General features: G+C 44.3%; 1 protein-coding gene across 1 annotated transcript in view; it reads left to right on the top strand.

The window, feature by feature from the left end:
- NEK4 (NIMA related kinase 4) overlaps positions 1-22,458 on the top strand; it is a 60,773-nt gene that overhangs the window by 13,472 nt on the left and 24,843 nt on the right. Inside the window, exons 3-8 of the mRNA XM_073644448.1 lie at positions 1,522-1,719; positions 4,713-4,820; positions 8,483-8,637; positions 16,177-16,303; positions 17,631-18,008; positions 19,144-19,200. Of these exons, the coding sequence (XP_073500549.1) occupies positions 1,522-1,719; positions 4,713-4,820; positions 8,483-8,637; positions 16,177-16,303; positions 17,631-18,008; positions 19,144-19,200 (1,023 nt within the window). The remainder of the gene's footprint in view (positions 1-1,521; positions 1,720-4,712; positions 4,821-8,482; positions 8,638-16,176; positions 16,304-17,630; positions 18,009-19,143; positions 19,201-22,458) is intronic.

The following is a 22,458-nucleotide window of genomic DNA, read 5'->3' as shown; positions in this document are numbered from 1 at the left end:
TAGACAGGGTGGACAGCAGTGTTAACAGCCTCTACTTACCTCAGCACCCCTGATATCTCTATTAGATCAGAGGGACATCAGTGTGAGCAGCCTCTTCTTCCTTCAGCCCCCTTAGTATCCTCTCTATTAGATCAGATAGACATGGTGGATAGCAGTGTGAGTAGCTTTTTCTTATCTCAGCACTCCTTGTATCTCCATTATTAGATCAGACAGGCAGGGAGGACAGCAGTGTGAGCAGCCTCTTCTTACCTCAGCACCCCTGATATCCCTAGTATTAGATCAGATAGACAAGGTGGACAGCAGTGTGAGCAGCCTCTTCTTACCTCAGCTCTCCTGTTATCTCCAGTATTAGATCAGATAGACAATGTGGACAGCAGTGTGAGCAGCCTCTTCTTACCTCAGCATCACTGGTGCAAAGCTCCAAAGGCACATACCAGTCCACAATATATCCAGAAATTATAGAAGCAGCACTCCAGTTCAGTGAAAAAAGTTGATTTTAATTGCCCATATGGCGACGTTTCGGTCCACAGTGGGGACCTTTCTCAAGGGCACCTGTCAGCTGATTCATGCTGTCCAAACCTCAGGGAGCATGAGTGAGAACCTGGCTGCACAATTGCAGCCAAGTAAATTTCTCTCTGAAACACTCCATCGTTTCAGAGTAGGTATAGTTAGAAGATCTAACCGCAGATTAGACTAGTCCGGCTCCTCCCAGCATCGCTCCAAGTGAGTGACAGATATCTCTCTATGGGAGAGACCTATCAATCACCTGTAGCAGTGCAGAGAAAAGCCGGCCAGGGGGTGGCGCCAGACTAGTCTCGCCTCTTACTTTGGTCCGGAGCATTTCAGAGAAAAACATTACTCTGGTGCAATCGTGCAGACAGGCGCTGATTCATGCTGCCAGTGGTTTGGGCAGTATGAATCAGCTAACAGGTTAAGCTTTATTTCAGCTAACTGTACAAAAAGAAAAAAAAATCCATTTTCTTTACAATTTATTGTTTATTCTTTATTCTTGAAATTTGATATCAAAATAAGATGTTTAAATTCTCTCCTTTATTTTGGTTGTGTGTTACTTAATGTGTGAAGGGAGTGGTTATAACAACTCCCGGCGTCATGGTAATTGACTGTTGGCTCCCCACAGTTAGGCAGCAGAGAGCCGGCTGTCAATCAGCGTGACATCAGCAGTCATACCTGGTCAACAGAGTAGAGCGAAAGAGAAACTGCTGCTCAGTCTACGTGACATCAGCGGAAGCTGCAGAATCGCCGTCAGGAGCGTTCAATGACCACTCTCTGCCAGTATAGCTCAGCGCTGGGCAGAACAGGCAGGTAGATAGCAGCTACCTGCCCGATAGATCTTAGACCAGTAGTAAAAAAAAAAACCAATATGGGCGGTTGTTAATGGGTTAACCAACCTTTTTTTGCAAGTTTGAGCATTCAGCTGATTGTTTTTGCACTTATAAAGCTGTTTCATGCAATGTCCTTGTCATTGTCTGCCATTAACGTCATTATGTCCTCTTTTCACAGTATTTACACAATTTGCATATTATGCATCGAGACTTGAAAACGCAGAATATTTTCCTGACTAAATCTAACATCATCAAAGTAGGAGACCTGGGGATTGCTCGGGTCCTGGATAGCCAGTATGACATGGCCAGCACTCTCATTGGGACCCCTTACTATATGAGCCCAGAACTGTTTTCTAATCAGCCATACAATTATAAGGTACTGACCCATCTACTATACGTTATTAAATGTTATTTGTATTGAAGGGAATCTGTCACCATGTTTCTGCTACCTAATCTGTCAGCAGCAGAGACTGATACCCTGATTCCAGAGATGTGTCACTTACTGGGCTGCTTGCTGTCGTTTAAATAAAATCAGTCTTATCAGCCAGAGATCATCACTAAAGAAGTAGTAAACCTGCTGCCATGCAGTCCTCTATATTCATAAGCTCTATGTAGAGTCCGCCCCCACCACTGATTGGCAGCTTTCTGCCTATGCACAGTATACACGGAAAACTGCCAATCAGTGGTGTAGGCGGGGATACAGTGTTGGCCAAAAGTATTGGCACCCCTGCAATTCTGTCAGATAATACTCAGTTTCTTCCTGAAAATGATTGCAATCACAAATTCTTTGGTATTATTATCTTCATTTAATTTGCTTGCAAGGAAAAAACACAAAAGAGAATGAAGCAAAAATCAAATCATTGATCATTTCACACAAAACTCCAAAAATGGGCCGGACAAAAGTATTGGCACCCTCAGCCTAATACTTGGTTGCACAACCTTTAGCCAAAATAACTGCGAACAACCGCTTCCGGTAACCATCAATGAGTTTCTTACAATGCTCTGCTGGAATTGTAGACCATTCTTCTTTGGCAAACTGCTCCAGGTCCCTGATATTTGAAGGGTGCCTTCTCCAAACTGCCATTTTGAGATCTCTCCACTGGTGTTCTATGGGATTCAGGTCTGGACTCATTGCTGGCCACCTTAGAAGTCTCCAGTGCTTTTTCTAAAACCATTTTATAGTGCTTTTGGAAGTGTGTTTTGGGTCATTGTCCTGCTGGAAGACCCATGACCTCTGAGGGAGACCCAGCTTTCTCACACTGGGCCCTACATTATGCTGCAAAATTTGTTGGTAGTCTTCAGACTTCATAATGCCATGCACACAGTCAAGCAGTCCAGTGCCAGAGGCAGCACAGCAACCTCAAAACATCAGGGAACCTCCGCCATGTTTGACTGTAGGGACCATGTTCTTTTCTTTGAATGCCTCTTTTTTTTCCTGTACACTCTATGTTGATGCTTTTTCCCAAAAAGCTCTACTTTTGTCTCATCTGACCAGAGAACATTCTTCCAAAACGTTTTAGGCTTTCTCAGGTAAGTTTTGGCAAACTCCAGCCTGGCTTTTTTATGTCTCAGGGTAAGAAGTGGGGTCTTCCTGGGTATCCTACCATACAGTCCCTTTTCATTCAGACGCCGACGGATAGTACGGGTTGACACTGTTGTACCCTCGGACTGCAGGGCAGCTTGAACTTGTTTGGATGTTAGTCGAGGTTCTTTATCCACCATCCGCACAATCTTGCGTTGAAATCTCTCGTCAATTTTTCTTTTCCGTCCACATCTAGGGAGGTTAGCCACAGTGCCATGGGCTTTAAACTTCTTGATGACACTGCGCACGGAAGACACATGAACATTCAGGTCTTTGGAGATGGACTTGTAGCCTTGAGATTGCTCATGCTTCCTCACAATTTGGTTTCTCAAGTCCTCAGACAGTTCTTTGGTCTTCTTTCTTTTCTCCATGCTCAATGTGGTACACACAAGGACACAGGACAGAGGTTGAGTCAACTTTAATCCATGTTAACTGGCTGCAAGTGTGATTTAGTTATTGCCAACACCTGTTAGGTGCCACAGGTAAGTTACAGGTGCTGTTAATTACACGAATTAGAGAAGCATCACATGATTTTTCAAAGGGTGCCAATACTTTTGTCCACCCCCTTTTTTAGGTTTGGTGTGGAATTATATCCAATTTGGCTTTAGGACAATTCTTTTTGTGTTTTTTTCATTGAAGACAAATTAAATGAAGATAATAATACCAAAGAATTTGTGATTGCAATCATTTTCAGGAAGAAACTGAGTATTATCTGACAGAATTGCAGGGGTGCCAATACTTTTGGCCAGCACTGTATACACATCTCAGCATTCAGAGAACTGGTAGATCTGGGGCAGATAAAACATTGATTTTACCAAAACTGCAGCAAGCAGCCCAGTAAGTGACACATTGCTGGAGTCAGGGTGTCTGCCCCTACATCATGTTGCTCTCACATGGGTTAAGAAAAAACTGGTGAAAGATTCCCTTCAAAAAGATATCCAGTGAAAAAAAACAAGTTATTATCTATCCACAGAGTAGCTTATCGGTGGGTGTCCAACCTCTGAGACCCACACTTATTGGCAGAACAGAGAATTTTTATCCCCGACAGGGAACGTTTATGCTTGTTACGAAATGCAGAGGCAGTTTGATTGCCCAGCCACTTCTCCATTGATTCTCTATGGGGCTGCCAGAAAAAGCTGAGTGTGGTGCTCGGCAGCCCTATAGGGAATGACTGGATCGACGGTTGGGCATGCATGTCTTCACTGGACAACCCCAGGGTATCTGTCAGCAGGTTTCTGAGAGCAGCCTGTAGGCAAAGAGAAGCCTAATCCAACGATGTATCACTTACATTACTGGGTGCAGCTGTTCTGACACAATCAGAGCTTTTAGATTTAGCATGAAGCAGAGCTGAGAAAGCTAATCCCACCCACACCATAGCCAACCCCGCCCACACCAGGCTCTCTGTGTACACAGTCCATAAACAGTGAGCTGCTTATCACAGGAGGGGGCGTATGGGACCAAGGCTCACACACCAGCTAGTCACAGCAATGATAAGCTCCTGGTGCTAAAACAATCATTGTAAGCAAACAAAACAGCTGAGTTTGATAAGAGCTACATTGCTGAAATCTGTGTTTTAACCCATACAGCAAGCTATCTTCAGATTACATAGCAAAAACTTGCTGACAGATTCCTGTTAAGTTATTTTTAATGAAATTCTGTTTTTCCTGTACATAGTATTTTTTTTGCATGTCACCACGGCCATAGTATCCTTAGGATCATGTTGCATGTTTGAAAGCCAAAACTAGAGACAATAGTAACCGATGCCCTCTTGCTCTGTAATCTTTCAGTCTGATGTGTGGGCCCTTGGATGCTGTGTGTACGAAATGACGACTCTAAAGCACGCCTTCAATGCCAAGGACATGAACTCTTTAGTATATCGGATCATCGAAGGAAAGGTAACTTCTAAAACGGTGGTTACATTTGCAATAATATATTAAATTATCATTGATTACACAAGTATGATGCTAAAATATAGATCCATTACTAAGGACCAAGCAATGTGCTATCCCAAGAACGTCTATCCCCTACAAAAATTGCTTGCTTATTAGTCCCTGACACTGTTTGGGGGCTTATATCTTCTGATACATGCTAAGGGACTTATCCCTAGATCATTCTTCTCCAAGTTGATTGCCCTGATGTCCGCTTTTATTTGGAATTAATTGCTTGTCTTTCATTAGACTAATGTCGGCCAAACCCTCTGATAACAATGGGTTTGCCTGACATTCTAATGCCTATGGCTGCCCGAACAATTCATTGTCGGGGTTGTTAAGGATCCAGCATGTCCAATTTCAGACTGCCGATTAGTGATGAGCGAGTATGTTCTGTTAACCCTTTTGGCGAGTATGTTTGGGTGAGTACCGAGTACCTTCAGCGTACTCGGTGATATGTTTGAATCACTCCCGTTTGCATGATTTGCGACTGTTTGACAGCTTTAATACATGTGAGGAATGCTTGTTTCTTTCGCATTCCTCACATGTATTAAAGCTGTCAAACAGTCGTAAATCATACACACGGGAGTGATTCAAACATATCACAGAGTACGCTGAAGATACTCGGTACTCGCCGGAACACACTTGCCAAAAGGGTTAACAGAACATACTCGCTCATCACTACTGCCGATCCTTTTGTTCTCCCGGAGGTAAGACGGCACCAGATATGTCTGGCGGTGACTCTCTCATAGAGAACACAAGTGCTCAGCCAGGCGAACGCTCCTGTTTATGGGAAAGATGGCTGCGAGCTGAACGATCAGCTGAACTGTTATTCTGCCAATAACCATTTATGGGTATGACTGGCTTTAATGCCACAGAGGGGCTACAGTGCCAGGCTGTCATTCTGTACATTGGGTGGGCACTATATTATTGGGTGGCAGCCTCCACTCTAACAACAGACAAATATGATTTGCGTCAACATTTTGACTTGTCCAACTGGTGACCCTTGTTGGCTTTGTGCTGTCGAAGGTTGATTCCCGTATATGAGGGGGCCAACCAGTTCTGCAAGGAGTCATAGGACATTCCTGACTACAGAGATGTTATTGATGATGCCCAAGATTAGAACAACCCTATGTTCTCTAAACTACAAGATCCTGAGGATATTATGTTTTGGTAGCAGCATGGAATCCTTTTTCCTAATAGGTAGATATACCGATAATTATCTTTTGTCATCTACCCAGATCTAGGCGAGATGTGTGCCCCTGTCTGAACTGCGGCGTGCACTTCTCTTCAAATTTCCCAACAATAATAGGAGCATCTTTGAATACACCCTAATTTGCATCCTGAAAACAAAATATTCCCGAGGAACAGTATCTACTTTATGCACCCTTTTTCCTGAAAAACTCGCAAATTTTTACCCATTGTAGCGAGCTAGAGGCCATAGAGCCTCATTTACTTATTTCTCCCTTAACAAGTCAAATGCTGATTATAATAAATTTAGTACATCTATCTTACAGACTGAAAAAAATGAACCATTTGACTCGCTTGAGGGGCCGTAGATGTCAGTCGCAGCGCCACCTTTTGGCATCTGATTCGGGAGTGCTCTTTTGTCAAAGTTTTTCAAGAGGAAATCATAATGGTCCTCTCAGTCTTGGTAGCCCCAACAAGAACGAATTACCCCAGAAGTTTGCTTTCTGGTACTATTACAAAAACACTGGCTTAGTGGCATAGCGTGGGGAAGGGGCAGTGTAAGGGAAACACATTGACTATGTCTACCACATTGACATGTCTATGGAGGCGCATGATCCAGTAGTGTCTTGATTCATTACGAAGAGCTGCTTTTACATTTTTTACACTCGTCAAACCCTATGTGGAGCTATTGTTATGGCTACAGTTAATGTAGGGGCTAGGGTTAGACATAGGGCTGCGGTTAGGGATAATAAAATTGTTACACTATAACCTAACAAATGCGAGGGCTTACAGAAAAATGCAGGCAGAGAACTTATGAGTAAAAAATAATGACATTCTTATTACATTTTTTAAAAGTTAAGAGTTAAGGGATAAAAAAATAGACACAGGTGAACATAGAAAAATGACCAAAGGACAGCACCACGGTGCTGCCAGGTCAATATAATGTAATAAGAGACATGCAAAATACATAAGGTAAGTTCATGATCATATGAAGTGTTATCAGGCAACTGAAAAGTCGAGCTATAATGAGTATCAAAATAGTATATGTATCACAAGATACTGACAAATGTCTAAATGGCAAGACCAATCACAATAAATACCTGGACTTATAAAATAGATCTTATTGCATGCTGAAACAAGACAGAGAAATATCAATATACCTGAGCTTTGCTTTGCAGTGGTGCCACTACCCCGACGCACGTTTTGGTGGGCGTGCCTTCTTCTGGGGAAGTGGCATCACACCAGAGCTACAGCCCTTAAATATCCACGATAGACCAATAGTAAGGCATCTTACTGCTAGATAGAAAGAAAGACAGCTGTTGATTGGCGCATGTACCGCCAATGCATACCACAAGTCAGCATCATCGAAGGCATCATCAGGAGAGGGAGTGGCCACAGCAGCAAAGCCCATGTGGAATCACATGAGCGGCACCACGGGCACATTATTCCTTCCCGCTGCCAAGGATGGAGACTCAGTCAATGATGCCAAGTATTGTCATCAGTTAATGTAGGAGATACGGTTAGTTATAGGGTTAGGGATAACAAAATTGTTACACTACAACATAACAAATGTAGAACTTTATTTTTTAAAATATTCTGCCTCATTTCACAAAAAGCAGAAAAAATATACAGGGTCAAAGGGCAAATTATAATTATACATGCACGTGTTTGGAGGACAAGAGGTTAAATGCTGGATTGTTGGAAAGGATTCGGGGAGTGCTAATTGTTCACAGGCTATTAGGCGCAAAATACTTGCCTTATTCCGGGCTCTGTCAGCATGACTACACTGGCCTCATCGTACTAGAATTCTCCTTACGGAAACACTTGTATTGGTTGGGTGCGCCATCATTCTCTCAATGGAGATACTTGGTTCATAAATTCATACCATGTGAAAAATTGAGCTGATAAAATGGTCACAGGCACCATATAGTGTATTTGAATCAAATTTAGGCCATTTCAGTTACCACATAAGCAAAATTGCAATTTCTTCGTTAACATGTTTTGGAAGAAGGAACTCATCAGAAAATGGCTATCTTGGTGCTCTATAGCTAACCATACACTTGAGATGCAGTAACTTTCATATCTGTCCCATAATTATAATCCAATCAACTGATCTTACATATTTGTTGCTTTCTCTTGGGATCCTTACTCCGGCTGTCCCCCGCCCCCCCCCCCCACATCGAATTGGCTATGGATACCATGTTAATAAATGTTAAGGATCAGGCATGTTGAATTTCAACATACCCAATCCTTACTGCGTCTGTGCCCTTACACATCGGATTGGCTATGGATATCATGTTCATAAATGTTAAGAATCAGGCATGTTGAATTTCAACATGCCCAATCCTTACTCCGTCTGTGCTTGGCTATGGATACCATGTTAATAAAATCTGCACATAATATTGGCCATGTACATAATTTATCTTCTTACCTTCCAGCTGCCACCAATGCCTAAAGATTACAGTAATGAATTGAGGGATTTGATTAGTACAATGTTAAGTCGGCAGCCTGAAAAGAGACCAACAGCGAATCAGATACTGCGGAAGCCATACATCAAGCAACACATTAAGTTTTTCTTGGATAACCGTAAACTGTAAGTAATAATATTAAAAGGGATCTTTACCAATGTTATAAACATATAAAATGCCGTCACTTTTAATATATTCTACGAGAGACGGCAGAGCAACTCCATTGCCCATCCAAGTCTGCATTAATAAAAAGCAATGGAACTGTAGTCATTCATGTGGCTGCTATCCTTCCCTAATCCTATTCTTCACATAGCCTTAAAAATCAGGGAGGCAGTAATAGAAGGCAGTAATAAAAAGATGGTCTAGGAATGTATAGAATGAGAAAATGGAAGAAAAAATAGAATTAAACTTACCGATAATTTGGTTTCTAAGACCCTCCATGACAGCACCCTAGGAGGTTGTCTCCCCATCCTAATTAGGGACAGGAAACACAAGAGGTTAAATAGCCCCTCCTCACAGCCATCCTCAGTGTTTTTCTAAAGGACCACACAGAATGAATGCTTCAAATATTTTAATCACACCGAGGAATTTCATAAAGAAATTAAAAATAAGGGCGGGAACTACCCGTGCTGTCATGAAGGGTCTTAGAAACCGAATTACCAGTAAGTCTAATTCTATTTTCTCCAATCCCCTCCATGACAGCACCCTAGGAGTAGTACCAAAGAATAATGTTTTAGGGAGGGATAACAGCTTGAAGGACTTTCCTTCCAAAGGCTAGATCACTATTAGCCGCTAAATCTAAACGATGATGTTTTGCAAAGGTATGGGCTGATGACCATGTCGCCGCTCTGCAGATCTGCTTGACTGATGCACTCGCTCTCTCAGCCCAGGAGACAGACATCGCTCTGGTAGAATGCGCCTTTAATGACTCTGGAGGGGTTAACCCCTGAGTCTTGTATGCTTCACAGATAATTTTCTTGATCCAGTTTGCCAGTGTATTTTTGGATATATTCTTCCCTTTGTTGGGCCCACCATATTGGCCAAAGAGATTTTGATCTTTCCTTCGTGTCTTGGTTTACTGTAAGTAATGCAGAATAACCCTCTTGACATCCAGGGTATGGAATACTTCTTCTCCACTGGTTGAAGGATTTTGACAAAAAGAAAGGGAGGATTATAGGTTGGGACCTATGAAAATCTGTTACAACTTTTGGAAGAAACTTAGGCTAAAGCTGGAAAACTATCCTATCTTCTGAAATCTTCAGATAGAGTTCTCTGATGGATAGTGCTTGGATCTCGCTTACTCTCCTAGCCGTTGTTATGGCTACCAGAAATGCAGATTTCCATGACAGTTTATCCATTTGTATCTCCGTGATTAGTTCAAAGGGCTGCATAGTAAGGCCTTTAAGTACAACATTCAGATCCCAGGGAGGGACTGTTTTTTCTCTTGTAGGATCTATTCTGGAGGCGGCTGTCATGAATCTTTTAATCCATCTGTGGTTTGCTAGATCTTTATCAAAGTAAGAACTCAGGGCTGATATCTGAACTTTGACGGTATTTGGACATAGTCCCTTTGACAGGCCTTCCTGTAGGAAATGCAGAATTTTGGCTATATTCGGATGGAAAGGGTCTCGTGGATGAACACCGTACCATGACCCAAAAGTCTTCCAGATCTTAGCATATATTAATGATCGGCTTCCTGCTTTTCTGGAGGATCTGGACCACCCCTTCTAAGAGGCCTCTGGCTCTTAAGATTGAGGCTGCAGAAGCCAGACCGCTACGCTTAGGCTCTGAGAGTCTGGAGGATGATCGGGCCCTGATGTATTATGTTGTGGACTGGAGGAAGAAGTAGAGGACCTTCTATCTTTAGGCTGTTCAGAGTCCCAAACCATCATCTTTTTGGCCAATTTGGAGCTATGAGGATTGTCTTGACTCCTTCTGCTCTGATCTTTTGTAGAAATCTCGGTAGTAATGGGATCATCGGAAATGCATAGGCAAGATTGGCTTCCCAAGGATGGGCAAAAGCGTCTATCCGTACTGAAGCGTCTTTGGGATCCATGGAGAAGAATCATCTCTCTTTTGCATTTTGTTCATTCGCAAATAGATCCACTTCCAGATAACCCCATCTTTCTGCAAGCATATGGAATATGTCTGTGTTCAGGCTGCATTGCCCTGGATGTATATCCCTTCTGCTCAAGAAATTTGCCTGGGAGTTGTTGGAACCTTTTAGGTGAAGGGCTGTCAGGAAGAGAAGATGATGTCCTGCCCAGGTGAAGATACTTGTTGAGATCTGCTGCAGCTTTTTGTATCTCGTGCTCCCCTGATGTCTTAAGTGTGCCACTGTCATTATGTTGTCTGAGTATACTTTGACATGGGTCTCTTGAAGCAGAGATCTAGCCGCTTTGAGGGTCTCTTCTACTGCCTTTAGTTCTCTGAAGTTTGAGGATCGATGAGCAATCTCTGGAGGCCAGATTCCTTGAAACATTGTTTGGGAGATTACAGCTCCCCAGCCTCTTGTTGGCATCCGTCCTTACTGATATCAGAGAAAGCTGCATCCATGACGTTCCTCTCCCTATGTTCTCTCGATTCAGCCACCAATCTAAGGATATCTTTACCCAATCTGGAAGGTGGATATTGCTTATGAGAGCCCATGGGACAACTTGAATGCAGTAGGTCATGGATCCTAGGACTGACATCGCAAACTGTATGGAGACCTGTTTTTCAGAGCATAAACCTTTGCTCTCCACTGTATCTGTTTTTCCCTGGATAGAAACGAGGTTTGCCTTTGTGAGTCTAATAGGATCCCCAGGAAAGTTTTTCTGGTTTTTCTGATTTTTCTCGATTTTACCAGCCAACCCAAAGATTCCAAGATGTGGAGGGTAGACTGCAGATCTTGTTTGAATTGAGGAACCAATGAGGCCATTTACCAGGAAATCGTCTAGGTAGGGGATGATAGAGATTCCACCGATTCCTTATGAATGCTACCACCTCCGCCATGAGCTTTGTGAAAAGTCAGGATTGCTGACGAAATCCCAAAGGGCAGGACGTTGAATTGGAAATGCATTATATTTTGCCCCTGTTTGACTGCAAACCTTAGAAACTTCCGGTAAGATGGATGTATAGGCACGTGATAATATGCCTCTTGCTGGTCAATAGTTGCCATCTCAAACCCTTTGCCAATTAAAGGAACCGTGGATCTTACAGATTCCATTTTGAATATTCTGTACTTGACATAATGATTCAATCGTTTTAGATTCAGAATTATTCTGTAGGCCCCTGAGGGCTTTTTTATGAGGAAAAGTCGAGGAATAATGACCTTTTCCTTGTTCCATGCGAGGTACTGATGATACCACCCCTGATTCTTGTAGATCTTGGAGACCTGCTAATAGAATCTTTTGCAGATTTGGGGCTGATAGTGATGTTATCTCTAGTTTCTGAGGAGGCTGTAAAGAAAACTCTATCCATGCTCCCATTCCGACCGTTTGTAGAATTCTCTGGTTTGAGGATATTTGTTGCCACTGTGGGAGAAAGTGAGCAATCCTGCCTCCTACATGCAAGGAGTCATGGTCTTTCCTGTCACTGGTTTTGGAAGATGTTCTTACCTATTCCCCCTTTCAGATAACTCCAGCAACTTGGTTTTCCTTTCCCTCTATACTGCAGGTTCTGAGCCTGTGATGGACGAAAGGGTCTCCTTTTAAACACTTTTGGCTCCGGTAGTGACTTCTTTTTATCTGAAGCTTTCTCTAACAGCTCGACGAGAGCTTCACCGAATAAATATTCTCCTTTTAAAAGGAATAGTACAAAGCTTAAATTTAGAAGTACTATCCCCACTTCACATCTTCAACCATAGTGCTCTTCTCGCTGAATCGGATAAGACCAGGGATCTGGCTGCCATCCTAACCGATTCTGCCGAAGCATCAGCTAGAAACCCCGTAGACTTTTTTCAGCTAGCTAGGTAATGCAGCTAGCTGCTCTTCTCTCGGTGTACCCTTGGCTGTTGTAACCAGCGAAAAACAGACCTTGCCACACAGATTGATGAGATGTTAGTATTCAATAACGTTGAGGAAGTTTCCCAGGATTTTCTTAATAAGCTGTCCGACTTTCGTTCCATCAGATCTCAAAGCTGAGATGAATTCTCGAAAGGTAGCGTAGTCTTTTCCGCTACTCTCACCACTTATATATCCACCTTTTGGAATGTCGTTCCAGTATTTTGCAATATCTACATCTAGGGGATACCGGTTCTTCATTTCTATGGGGATACTCAGTCTTTTTTCAGGATACTCCCATTCGTCTGTTATCAAACTTTGGATGTTATCATGAATCAGAAACACTAATTTCCTTCTGGGCTTTGGTCCTCCAAACATTTCATCCTGCTCCGACCGAGTCTTTTCTTCCTCCCCTTCCTTCGTATTTCTTACAGATGTTAATAATTCCTCCATACCTTCAGGAGAGAAGTAATATTTTTTATCTTCCTCCGAATATTGGCTCGCATTTAATTCTCCTTCTTCTAACCATTCATCTGATATAAATATATCTGCATCTGAGTCAGATGAAACTTTAGGGTCGTACTTTCTCTTTTTAACAGAAGGCGGACACCCAGACTTGAGAGAAGGTTTGAGAGAAGGAGGCTAGGGATGATTGAATTTCTTGACAGACCATCCCTCTTCTTCCATCATGGAAGGTTGTTCCTGTTTTATCATTTTTCCGTACACTTCTGGCATAGATGTTTTCTATGGCCAGAAGAGAGCTTTTTGCTACGTATGGCACACTTGCAACCTGTAGTTTTTTCCCTCACTCTTCATGCAGGCTCCTTGTCTCTATAAAAAAAGAGAGAGGGAGATAGACTAAATGTTGATCCTGCTGCAAGAGTGGAAATCTCCCCAAATCCAATTTTACTTACTGGGGCTGGGTCTCGCACTTGGCTCTGCAGATGCAGATCTTTGGGAACCTACACCTTCCATGGTCAAAGGGACTTTGTCCTGTTTTAAGGTGTCTTCCCATCAGGGTATTCTTTATAGGCAGAGACCATGATCCAGCGCTTCTTTCATTCAATGGAATGAAATATTCCTCCTTCTGCTTCATTGCTCCTCCAATCTCTACAGCGGTAAAGCCCTTTTTTTTTTTTTTTTTTTTTTAAATTTCCCGCCCGTGACGTCATATGTTCCACCCTGGAACTCATCGGAAGTGACGTCACCTGCTGTTGATGCCGGAACTTCCGGCATTTCCTGCATGCACGCAGAGGGTGATGGAGAACAGGAGGAAGATCGGGGCTGGGGAGCTACGGGAGGCCCCCAGCCCTCCGCACCACTCGGCGTTACGGCACAGGCAAGTGGCGAGGTCCCGCTCCGGAGAGCGGGAGCTGACAGAGGAGGAAGGCCGAAGCGATTGACCTCTGCAGCCTGGCTTCCAGGTACATAGGGGGTACTGCTCGCTGGCCACAGCACCCCATGGATAGCCTCTTCATCCCTTAGGGACAGGAAAAACACTGAGGATGGCTTTGAGGAGGGGCTATTTAACCTCTTGTGTTTCCTGTCCCTAATTAGGATGCGGAGGCAACCTCCTAGGATGCTGTCATGGAGGGGATTGGAGAAAAAGTCCATAACATTAAAATCAATGCTAGTACTTTTTTCTTTAGTTTTAATTTGCGGTTACTTTTGCCAAACAAGCAGATTTGTATCTCCTTTATCATACTTTATAAAAAGAGGGAATGGATGTGAAAACTGCTCCACTTGCTAGAATTATTGAATAGTGATATGCATCTTCAGTTGTCAGCGTGGATGAAGTCTTCTAATACTGTTTTCAGGACTTTCCAAGGTATATTACAACTAATAATGGAAGCCGGAACTGGTCTGGCTATATGAATGTTATGGTCTATTCTCATCACATCTTAGCCATCTGTCAAGAGGATTTATTGATGTATACTTTTGACGTATGCCACTACATACTCAAATAGTGGCATAATTGATAAAGAAGCACTCCCCCAAATTTTTTTTTGTGTTAATATTTTTCCCAATCGCTGTTTTCCCTGGTTTCCAGCCCTGCTCCAGTCTTCTTCTCACTCACTGTTCTGACTCGCCCTCCGGTCTGTGTGTGAGCAGGACGTCGCTTTTACAGTTTAAACCTATAGCGCTCAGAATGCAGTCCCATAAAAGCAATTTCCTGCTCATACATAAAGGCCCCGTCACACTAAGCGATGCAGCAGCGATCCCGACAACGATACGACCTGCGTCGCTAATACATCGCTGGTGAGCTGTCAAACAGGCAGGCTCACCAGCGATCAGGGGAGCAGCGACATCATGGAAAGAATCGTTCCACGATGTCCTGCTCCCAGTTACCAGCCTGCTGCTGAAGCAGGAGCAGGCTCGTAACCATGATAAACATCGGGTTACTAAGTGCGCGTGTGCCCCTAGTAACCCGATGTTTACCATGGATACCACTCTGCTACGGTGCGCGGGAGGTTACCGTTCACCTTAGCAGAGCCGTATCCATGATAAACATCGGGTTACTAGGGGCACACGCGCACTTAGTAACCCGATGTTTATCATGGATACGACTCTGCTACCGTGAGCGGTAACCTCTCGTGCACCGTAGCAGAGTGGTATCCATGGTAAACAGCGGGTTACTAAGTGCGCGCGTGCCCCTAGTAACCTCGATGTTTACCATGGATACCAGCCTGATCGTTGGTCCCGCTGGTCACACACAGCGATGTGTGCTGTCCAGCGGGAGGCAAACGACCAAAAAATGGTCCAGGACACTTTGCAGCGATCAGCGACCTCACAGCAGGGGCCTGATCGTTGCAAAGTGTCACACATAGCGACATCGCTGGTGAGGTCGCTGTTGCGTCACCAAAACCGTGACACAGCAGCGATCTCGCTAGCGATATCGCTATGTGAGACGGGGCCTTAAGACCCCAGTGTGATTTGGCGAATTGGAATATAAGTAATGTGAGTATGAAGAGGACCGGAGCGCTGCTGGAAACTGGGGAAGACATCGATCGGTGAGTATATTAACACTCTTACACTACATTATACTGACATCTACACAGTATCTCCACTGCTCCCTGGTTTTCCCAGCTCCCTCCCTTTCTCTGGAGGGATCCTGTTTCACATGCTGGGAAGCAGAGGGCACAGTGTCCAGAAAGGAGAATAGCAGAACAGACTAGTAGTAGTTACATGACTACCTAACTTAATAGAAGGGTGTATATGCAATATCTGTGAATGGGGAGAGGAATCATGGGAACTGTAGTTCTTTACATGGTAATCCCACAGGAATCCCTGGCGGCATCAAAACAAAGGTGCAGCACAAAGCTGCTTAAGGTCTATACTTTTCTGTCTTGTGATAAGCTCAGAAAACTCCTTTAAAAAAGGATGCAACCAGGTATATGTTTTGTGTGTGTAATGGCCCACTGTACAGGAAAGCACAGTCCAGCACAACAGAATGTCAATTTGGCCTCCTTCATGTGCAGCGGGCCTATCGATAATTCAGGATATGTGTCTTTCTAAAGTACAAGAAACACTTTGTGAACAGAGCCCCTGTCTTCTCCTTAGTACTGACATTTAGTTCAAGAAGTTGGAAGACCAGGAGGAACATTCACAAGTTATATTAAACAGGTTTGCCTGCACAATAAAGAAAAAAATATTGTTGTTTTTTTTGTTTGTTTTTTTAAGAAAAAAAGTCAAACGCCGAAAAAATTTGGTAGACTCCAGTGACAGTGGGGTCCCCAAAAATGGTGAACCGCATGAGCGGGAACTACGAGCAGAAACTGCCCCTGGTGAAAGAAAACGGCATAAAGTGGTAAAATTATTATTCATTTTTGTAATGTGCTTGTATGCTCCTCTGTTTAGTTTAGACAGTTACGCCATTCACACAGGGAACTTTGGGTCCCCAGTTCTCGGAATCAGTAGGAGTCTAAGCTTCTGAACCCCCAGCGATAATACATTCATCATCTATCCTATAAATTGTATTCTTTCTGTAGTGCATAAAGAAAATTGTATTACTTAGGACATGGCTTACAGGTAACTAACTATAAGTTCCTCAGCTGTTATTGAGTCCCACCACATTTATTATGACTTAACGCCTTAGCAACCTTTGATGTACATACAAGTCACTGCAGGGGTGTATGGAGCAGTCTCAGGAGCTGAACCTCTTCATACATGTCAAATGCCAGTGGTGTTACATAGCCAACATCTGCTCCGATTGCTGCTGTTAACCATTTAGATGCTGCTGTCAATCGCTAACCTCAGCATTTAAATGGCCTACTTACCGGAGCACTTCGATCGCCCCCCATTTTTCACCTGAGACACGATTGTGAGTAGCCGATGATTTACCATGGTAGCTGGGGACATGTGGTTGCCATAGTAGTCCATACTAGTCCACAGACTAGGTTTCATAGGAGAACCACAGTTACACTATATACTGCAATACTATAGTATTCCAATATGTAGTATAAGTGATCAGCAGGTTCATGTCCCAGTGGTTGGACTAAGAAAAGTAAACTAGAAAAAAGAAAAAAGGTTTAAAAAAAATTTCAAATAATATATTCCCCATTCAAATAATAAATAAACATATTTGGTCTTGTGTCCAATCTATGAAAGTAATAAAAAAAAATCGTAAAAACAAAGCCCAAAAAACAATGGTGGATTTATTGTTTTTTTTTCGCAGTTTCACCCCTCTTGAAATTTTTTTCCTGTTTTTAATTATATTGTATGTTAAAATGAATGGGAAGGGAAAAAAAAGCGCAAAAAACAAAAATGTCCAGGCCCTTGTTGGGCAAAAAGGTGATTTTTGTTTTGTTTTTTTCAGTGCCACTTCTGTCTGGCGATACAATTTTATGAATTTTAATCTTATCCTACAGATTTTATTTTCTACACAATGCAAGTGGCTTGTTGCCTAAAACTTCGAACATGAGCGTGACATAAAGCATGAGAGTAACTAAATGGCATTTTGCTGTATGTGTCAGTAAATGATCCATATCAGTTTTTTTGGGGAAACCGGGCCACTCTCCCAAAGGCCGAAATTAATTAAAACTGTCAATAGGAGTAATGCAGATTTGTTTTCGGACTCCTTTTATACACATAAGGACATTTTCGAACTAATGCTCAATTGTCCATTTTCTACACAGAATAAAGGAAGAAGCCCAGTAAAGACGAAAGCAGCCTGTATTCCTCCAGCTCTTCCCGACCTCCCGCACATGAACAATGCAGCAGCTTCTATTTCAACTCTCAGCAAGGTGGATATCGGTGTCCTGCCCGATGACAAAAGAGCACCGGCTGATGAACATTTGATCCCCGAGCTTCAGAATGACAGCAGGGACCCGCCAGGTAAAATGACACCAAACGGTCCAAAAGAGCAGGACATCAAACTAAAGCTGCAGGCAGCATCAAACGCCAACATGGAAAGCAAAATTTGCCCCGTAGCTAATCCCACTAGCACAGAGGATGAAGAAGACACCATGAAACTTTTACAGCCAGCCTGCAAAGGCGACCATCAGGCGAACCAGGTGAGCACAAATAACTAACTTCATGTTCTTGTTTTGTGTGCATTCTTATACAATTATAGAACAGAATTCTTAGTATTTCAATAACTATTGAGCTTTTTTAGCTTCAAATTTGGATCTTTTTTTAATGTGAAACCTCTATTTTTTTATGTTTGATTTTGTATTGGAATTCAGTCTATATAAAAATGTCTAATTTCTCACTACATCTAAACACTAGCAAAACCAAATAAATGAGCTGCAACACATGTTGGTATAAGTGCAATGTGTAGGTGCACATTCACACTGTGACCATTAAAAAACACAACCTAAGATAAAACAAACTGAGCAAACACTGCCGACTTTATGAAAAAAAAAGATAGATATAAGAGCAGTTGTACTCTTTCAGAAAAGTTTTTCCTATAAGCTCCGTTGGAAATTTAAAAAACAAACAAAATGTGCTTTATCCACCCTCACTGGGTCCAGCGCTGACCTGGACCAACCCCTTTAAGCAGGAACAGCGTCCACAGGCTGGGCTTCATAGAAGTACTAAGGTCTTCAGTAGGCCTGCAGCGGCCAAGGTAACCCATCAACACACCACATTGCATGGGGCGGTGGGTGACTTAACAGACCTCCAATCCCCTCCAAACTGAGGTACTTAAAAGGATATTCCCATCTCCAAGATCCTATTGCAGTAGCTTAGGTATCCATGGTTACGACCACTAACAGCTAACTGTCACTATACGAGTGGTCGTAACTCTTATGCCCTGCACATGGGGTAAAGCGAGATAGCAAATCAGAAGAACTATACTACACTTCTAATTGGAATATTTGTTATCGTTATTATTACACCTATTACATATTGGGATAGGATCTTAGAGATGAGAACACCCCTTTTAGTTCAGCTGTCAGAGATTACTAGAGACATTTAAGTGGTTAAACAGCAGATAGAGGCAGATGCTGGCTGTACAACACAGCCATCACCTGCCCTGTTATAGGTGGGCTTAGTTCCTGAGCTTCTTCCATACACCTATATCACATGTGAAGTGCGGATGTACGTCACATGTCAGGAAGGAGTTAAACACCGGGTAAAATTTAATTGCACAGTTAGTAATTTTTTAAAGATCTTGGTTTTAAATACTTTGCTTCTGTTTTCTTCTAGGAATCTTTGGATTCTACAGAGAAGCTCCTAGAGCCATTTCTACCTGTTGCAGAACCCGTACGTATAACAAACGTTTTTCTGTGTTTAACCCCTTGCTGACTTGGCGATTTTCCGTTTTTGCGCATTTGCTTTTTCCTCCCCTTCTTCCAAAAGCCATAACTTTTTTATATTATTTTTTTTTCCGTCATCATAGTATTATGAGGGCTTGTTTTTTAAGTTGTAGTTTTGAATGACACCATTCATTTTGCCATCCAATTTACTGGAAAACGGGAAAAAATTCCAAGTGCGTTGAAATTGGAAAACTCAATTACATAATTGTTTTGGAGTTTTGTTTTTACGGCATTCATTGTGCGGTAAAAATTACCTGACAGCCCAGCCTGATTTTCCAGTTCACTACAAAAACTGTGATATCCAACATGTATAGTGTTGAAAAAAAAATTGCTACCGTCACCATTTTCTGAGACCCTGACATTCTAATTTTTCAGTCAGTGGAGCTGTGTGATGGCTTGTTTTCTCTATCGCTTCATTGGGGGACACAGGACTATGGGTGTATGCTGCTGTCGCTAGGAGGTTGACACTAGGCAAAAAAAGGAAAATAGCTCCTCCTCCGCAGTATGCACCCGCCTACAGGCACCAAGCTCACCAGTTTAAGCTTAGTGTCTGTAGGAGGTAGACCTGGATCTTCACAGATCCAACCTGTTGTGTTTATTAATCCTTGTTTTTTCTCTTTCAGATACAGCTCTTCAGGCTAACAGGGAACACTGCGTCCCCTGTTAACCCACATGCGACCGAGAGAGCAATGTGGCTACCCCCACATCGCCCACTCTCGGACCCGCTGGGCAGGACTTATCCCCTGTCACCTTAGGGTGTCTCAGGGTGATTTCGGTGGCCAGTCCTAGCCTGTTCCCCACCCCAGCCCCCTCCTCGGAGCGGCCTGGGAGGGAGACGGTGGTCCCTGCGGGTGACCTTCCCCCAGTCTTCTTGGGTTGTCACCATCTCCTGCACTGTCTAGGACCGGACAGTGCGGGAAGGAGGAAAAGCCAGGATCCCCCCCTATCCAGGAAGACATCCTGAGACCATCCTCAACAGGAGAAAGGAACAGACGATTGCGCTAAGACAGGTACTTCCCTGTCTTTCAGTGTAGATCCCAGTCCCCCCGGCGTTATCTGCCCCCCCCCCCCCTTTAACCAAACATGGCGCGTTACAGCGCTTCCCTGGGTCACTTCCTCCCTCTTCTTCATTTTGTATGCGCGGCAGATGCCGCGCTTTTTTCCATCGGGGGGCGTGTCCGGTGGGCGGTACTTCCTCCTTCTTCATTATGTATGCGAGGCAAATCTGCCGCGCTTTTCTCCGTCGGGGGGCGTGTCCGGTGGGCGGTACCGCTCCGACGGCTATACGCCCCCTCCTATTTAACCAACCAGGGCCGAGGAGCATAGTGACTCTTCCGTCACGCCCTCGAGCCCTCCGCGGACCTATCTAGGGGGCCTTTAAAGCCACGCCCTCTTCCCATCCACCTATCGGAGCCTCGACGCGCTCTGTCATCAACGCAGCGTCCCCTGCTCCTCCCCCTACACCGACGCCATCACTCTGCCACACGCAGCTCCCTACTCTGTCGGCACCTACTGTGACCCGCTCCAGCCTAACCTTCGGAGTCTTTCAGGGGGACACGGGACCGCTTCCCTGCAGGATCGGGTAGGCTCTGTCCTGACACCGACCCACACCCTTTCCTGCCCACAGCGCCCTCCCCTGCAGTATCCCTGGTCAGGCACATATGCCCAAACCCAGGGAGCTCTCAGTCCGTCCCTCTCACATCGTCACATACTACGCCTGTGCTCTTTGCGGTACTAAGTGGCCCGTGGGTCTCACTACGGCCTTCTGCTCGACCTGCAAACCCCCCACCATGCTGGCACCCCAAGATCCCCCCGCCGCCCAGAACGTGGTAACCCCCTCCCCTCCGGAGTGGGCTGTTGCTATGTCACAGTCTGTCTCTGACCTCACCAAGGTTTCTCAATCTCTGGTGCATGTCTTAGAACGCTTGCCAGAACGTTTGCCTATGTTATCCACGGCCACTAGCGCTCCTCTCAGGGGCAGACTGACGGCACCTTTTCAGAAACGGACTCACGCAAGCTCATCCTCCAGCTCTCCAGACTCCAAGATGCTCCGTGCGTCTCACACCTCTTCCTCGGAGGTCGCTCCGGGATCTAACTCTGCTTCAGATTCAGACTCTGGTTCTGACACAGACAAGTATTCCAAGATCCAGGACATGATAGACAGCCTTATAACGGCTGTCAATCAGACTCTGCATGTTACAGAAGACAAGAGCCCTTCCCGTAACTACTCAGTTTCCTTCGAAAAGATTAAGCGTCCTGCACGCACTTTTTCTAACCATGCAGAATTTGACAGGGTCTTTCAGAAGCAGTGGGAGCATCCAGAAAAGCGCTTTACAGGAAAAAAACAGTTAAACGTCCTATACCCCTTTAACCATGACCTTGTCAGCAAATGGACGGAGTCCCCATCTGTGGACCCTCCCGTCTCTCGCCTTTCCGTCAAGACGGTACTGTCTCTTCCGGACGGTTCCTCCCTTAGGGATACCACGGATAGACAGGTTGAGGCCCTCGCTAAGTCAGCCTTTGAGGCTGCGGGCACCTCTGTTTGCCCTTCCTTCGCCTCAACTTGAGTATCAAAAGCGGTGTCCGCATGGGCCAAAGAGCTCAGACAGGGCATCCTAGCACGGGCCTCCCCGGACGATATGGCCAACTTAGCTGATCAGATCGGCCACGCTGGAAAATATCTACTTACGGCGTCCCTCGACTCCGCTGCATGCTCAGCCCGGGTTTCCAGTAATCTCTTTGCCTTACGTAGAATTCTTTGGCTTAAAGCCTGGAACGCCGACCTGGCTTCCAAAAGATCTCTAACTAATCTTCCTTTTCAAGGTTCCAGGCTGTTTGGATCCAAGCTAGACCAGATAATCTCTGATGCTACTGGGGGTAAAAGTACCTCTCTCCCCCAGCCCAGACCCAAACGCCCTTTTCCTAGGAGACGTCCCCTTCAGTTCCGGTCCTTTCGTCAGTTCGCTCAACCGAACCCCTCCTCTCAACAGGACCGTACTCCAGCACAGCTTGACAGTCGTAAGCCCTCCTTTAGGCCCACGCCTAACTGGCGCCCATAGAGTCGCTCCTCCAAGTCCTCTGGATCACGATCTCGATCCAACAGGTTTTCCTCAGCATGACGGGTCACTCCCACCTGGGACTTCTCCCAGGGTGGGCGGCCGTCTCCTTCTGTTCACAGATTCTTGGCTCTTGGCAACAGAAGATG

The sequence above is a fragment of the Phyllobates terribilis genome, unplaced genomic scaffold, assembly GCF_046119375.1.
Source record: "Phyllobates terribilis strain yellow unplaced genomic scaffold, ASM4611937v1 Scaffold_8__6_contigs__length_399053987, whole genome shotgun sequence".
Lineage (NCBI taxonomy): Eukaryota > Metazoa > Chordata > Amphibia > Anura > Dendrobatidae > Phyllobates > Phyllobates terribilis.
This window is presented reverse-complemented; position numbering and strand designations above follow the sequence as displayed.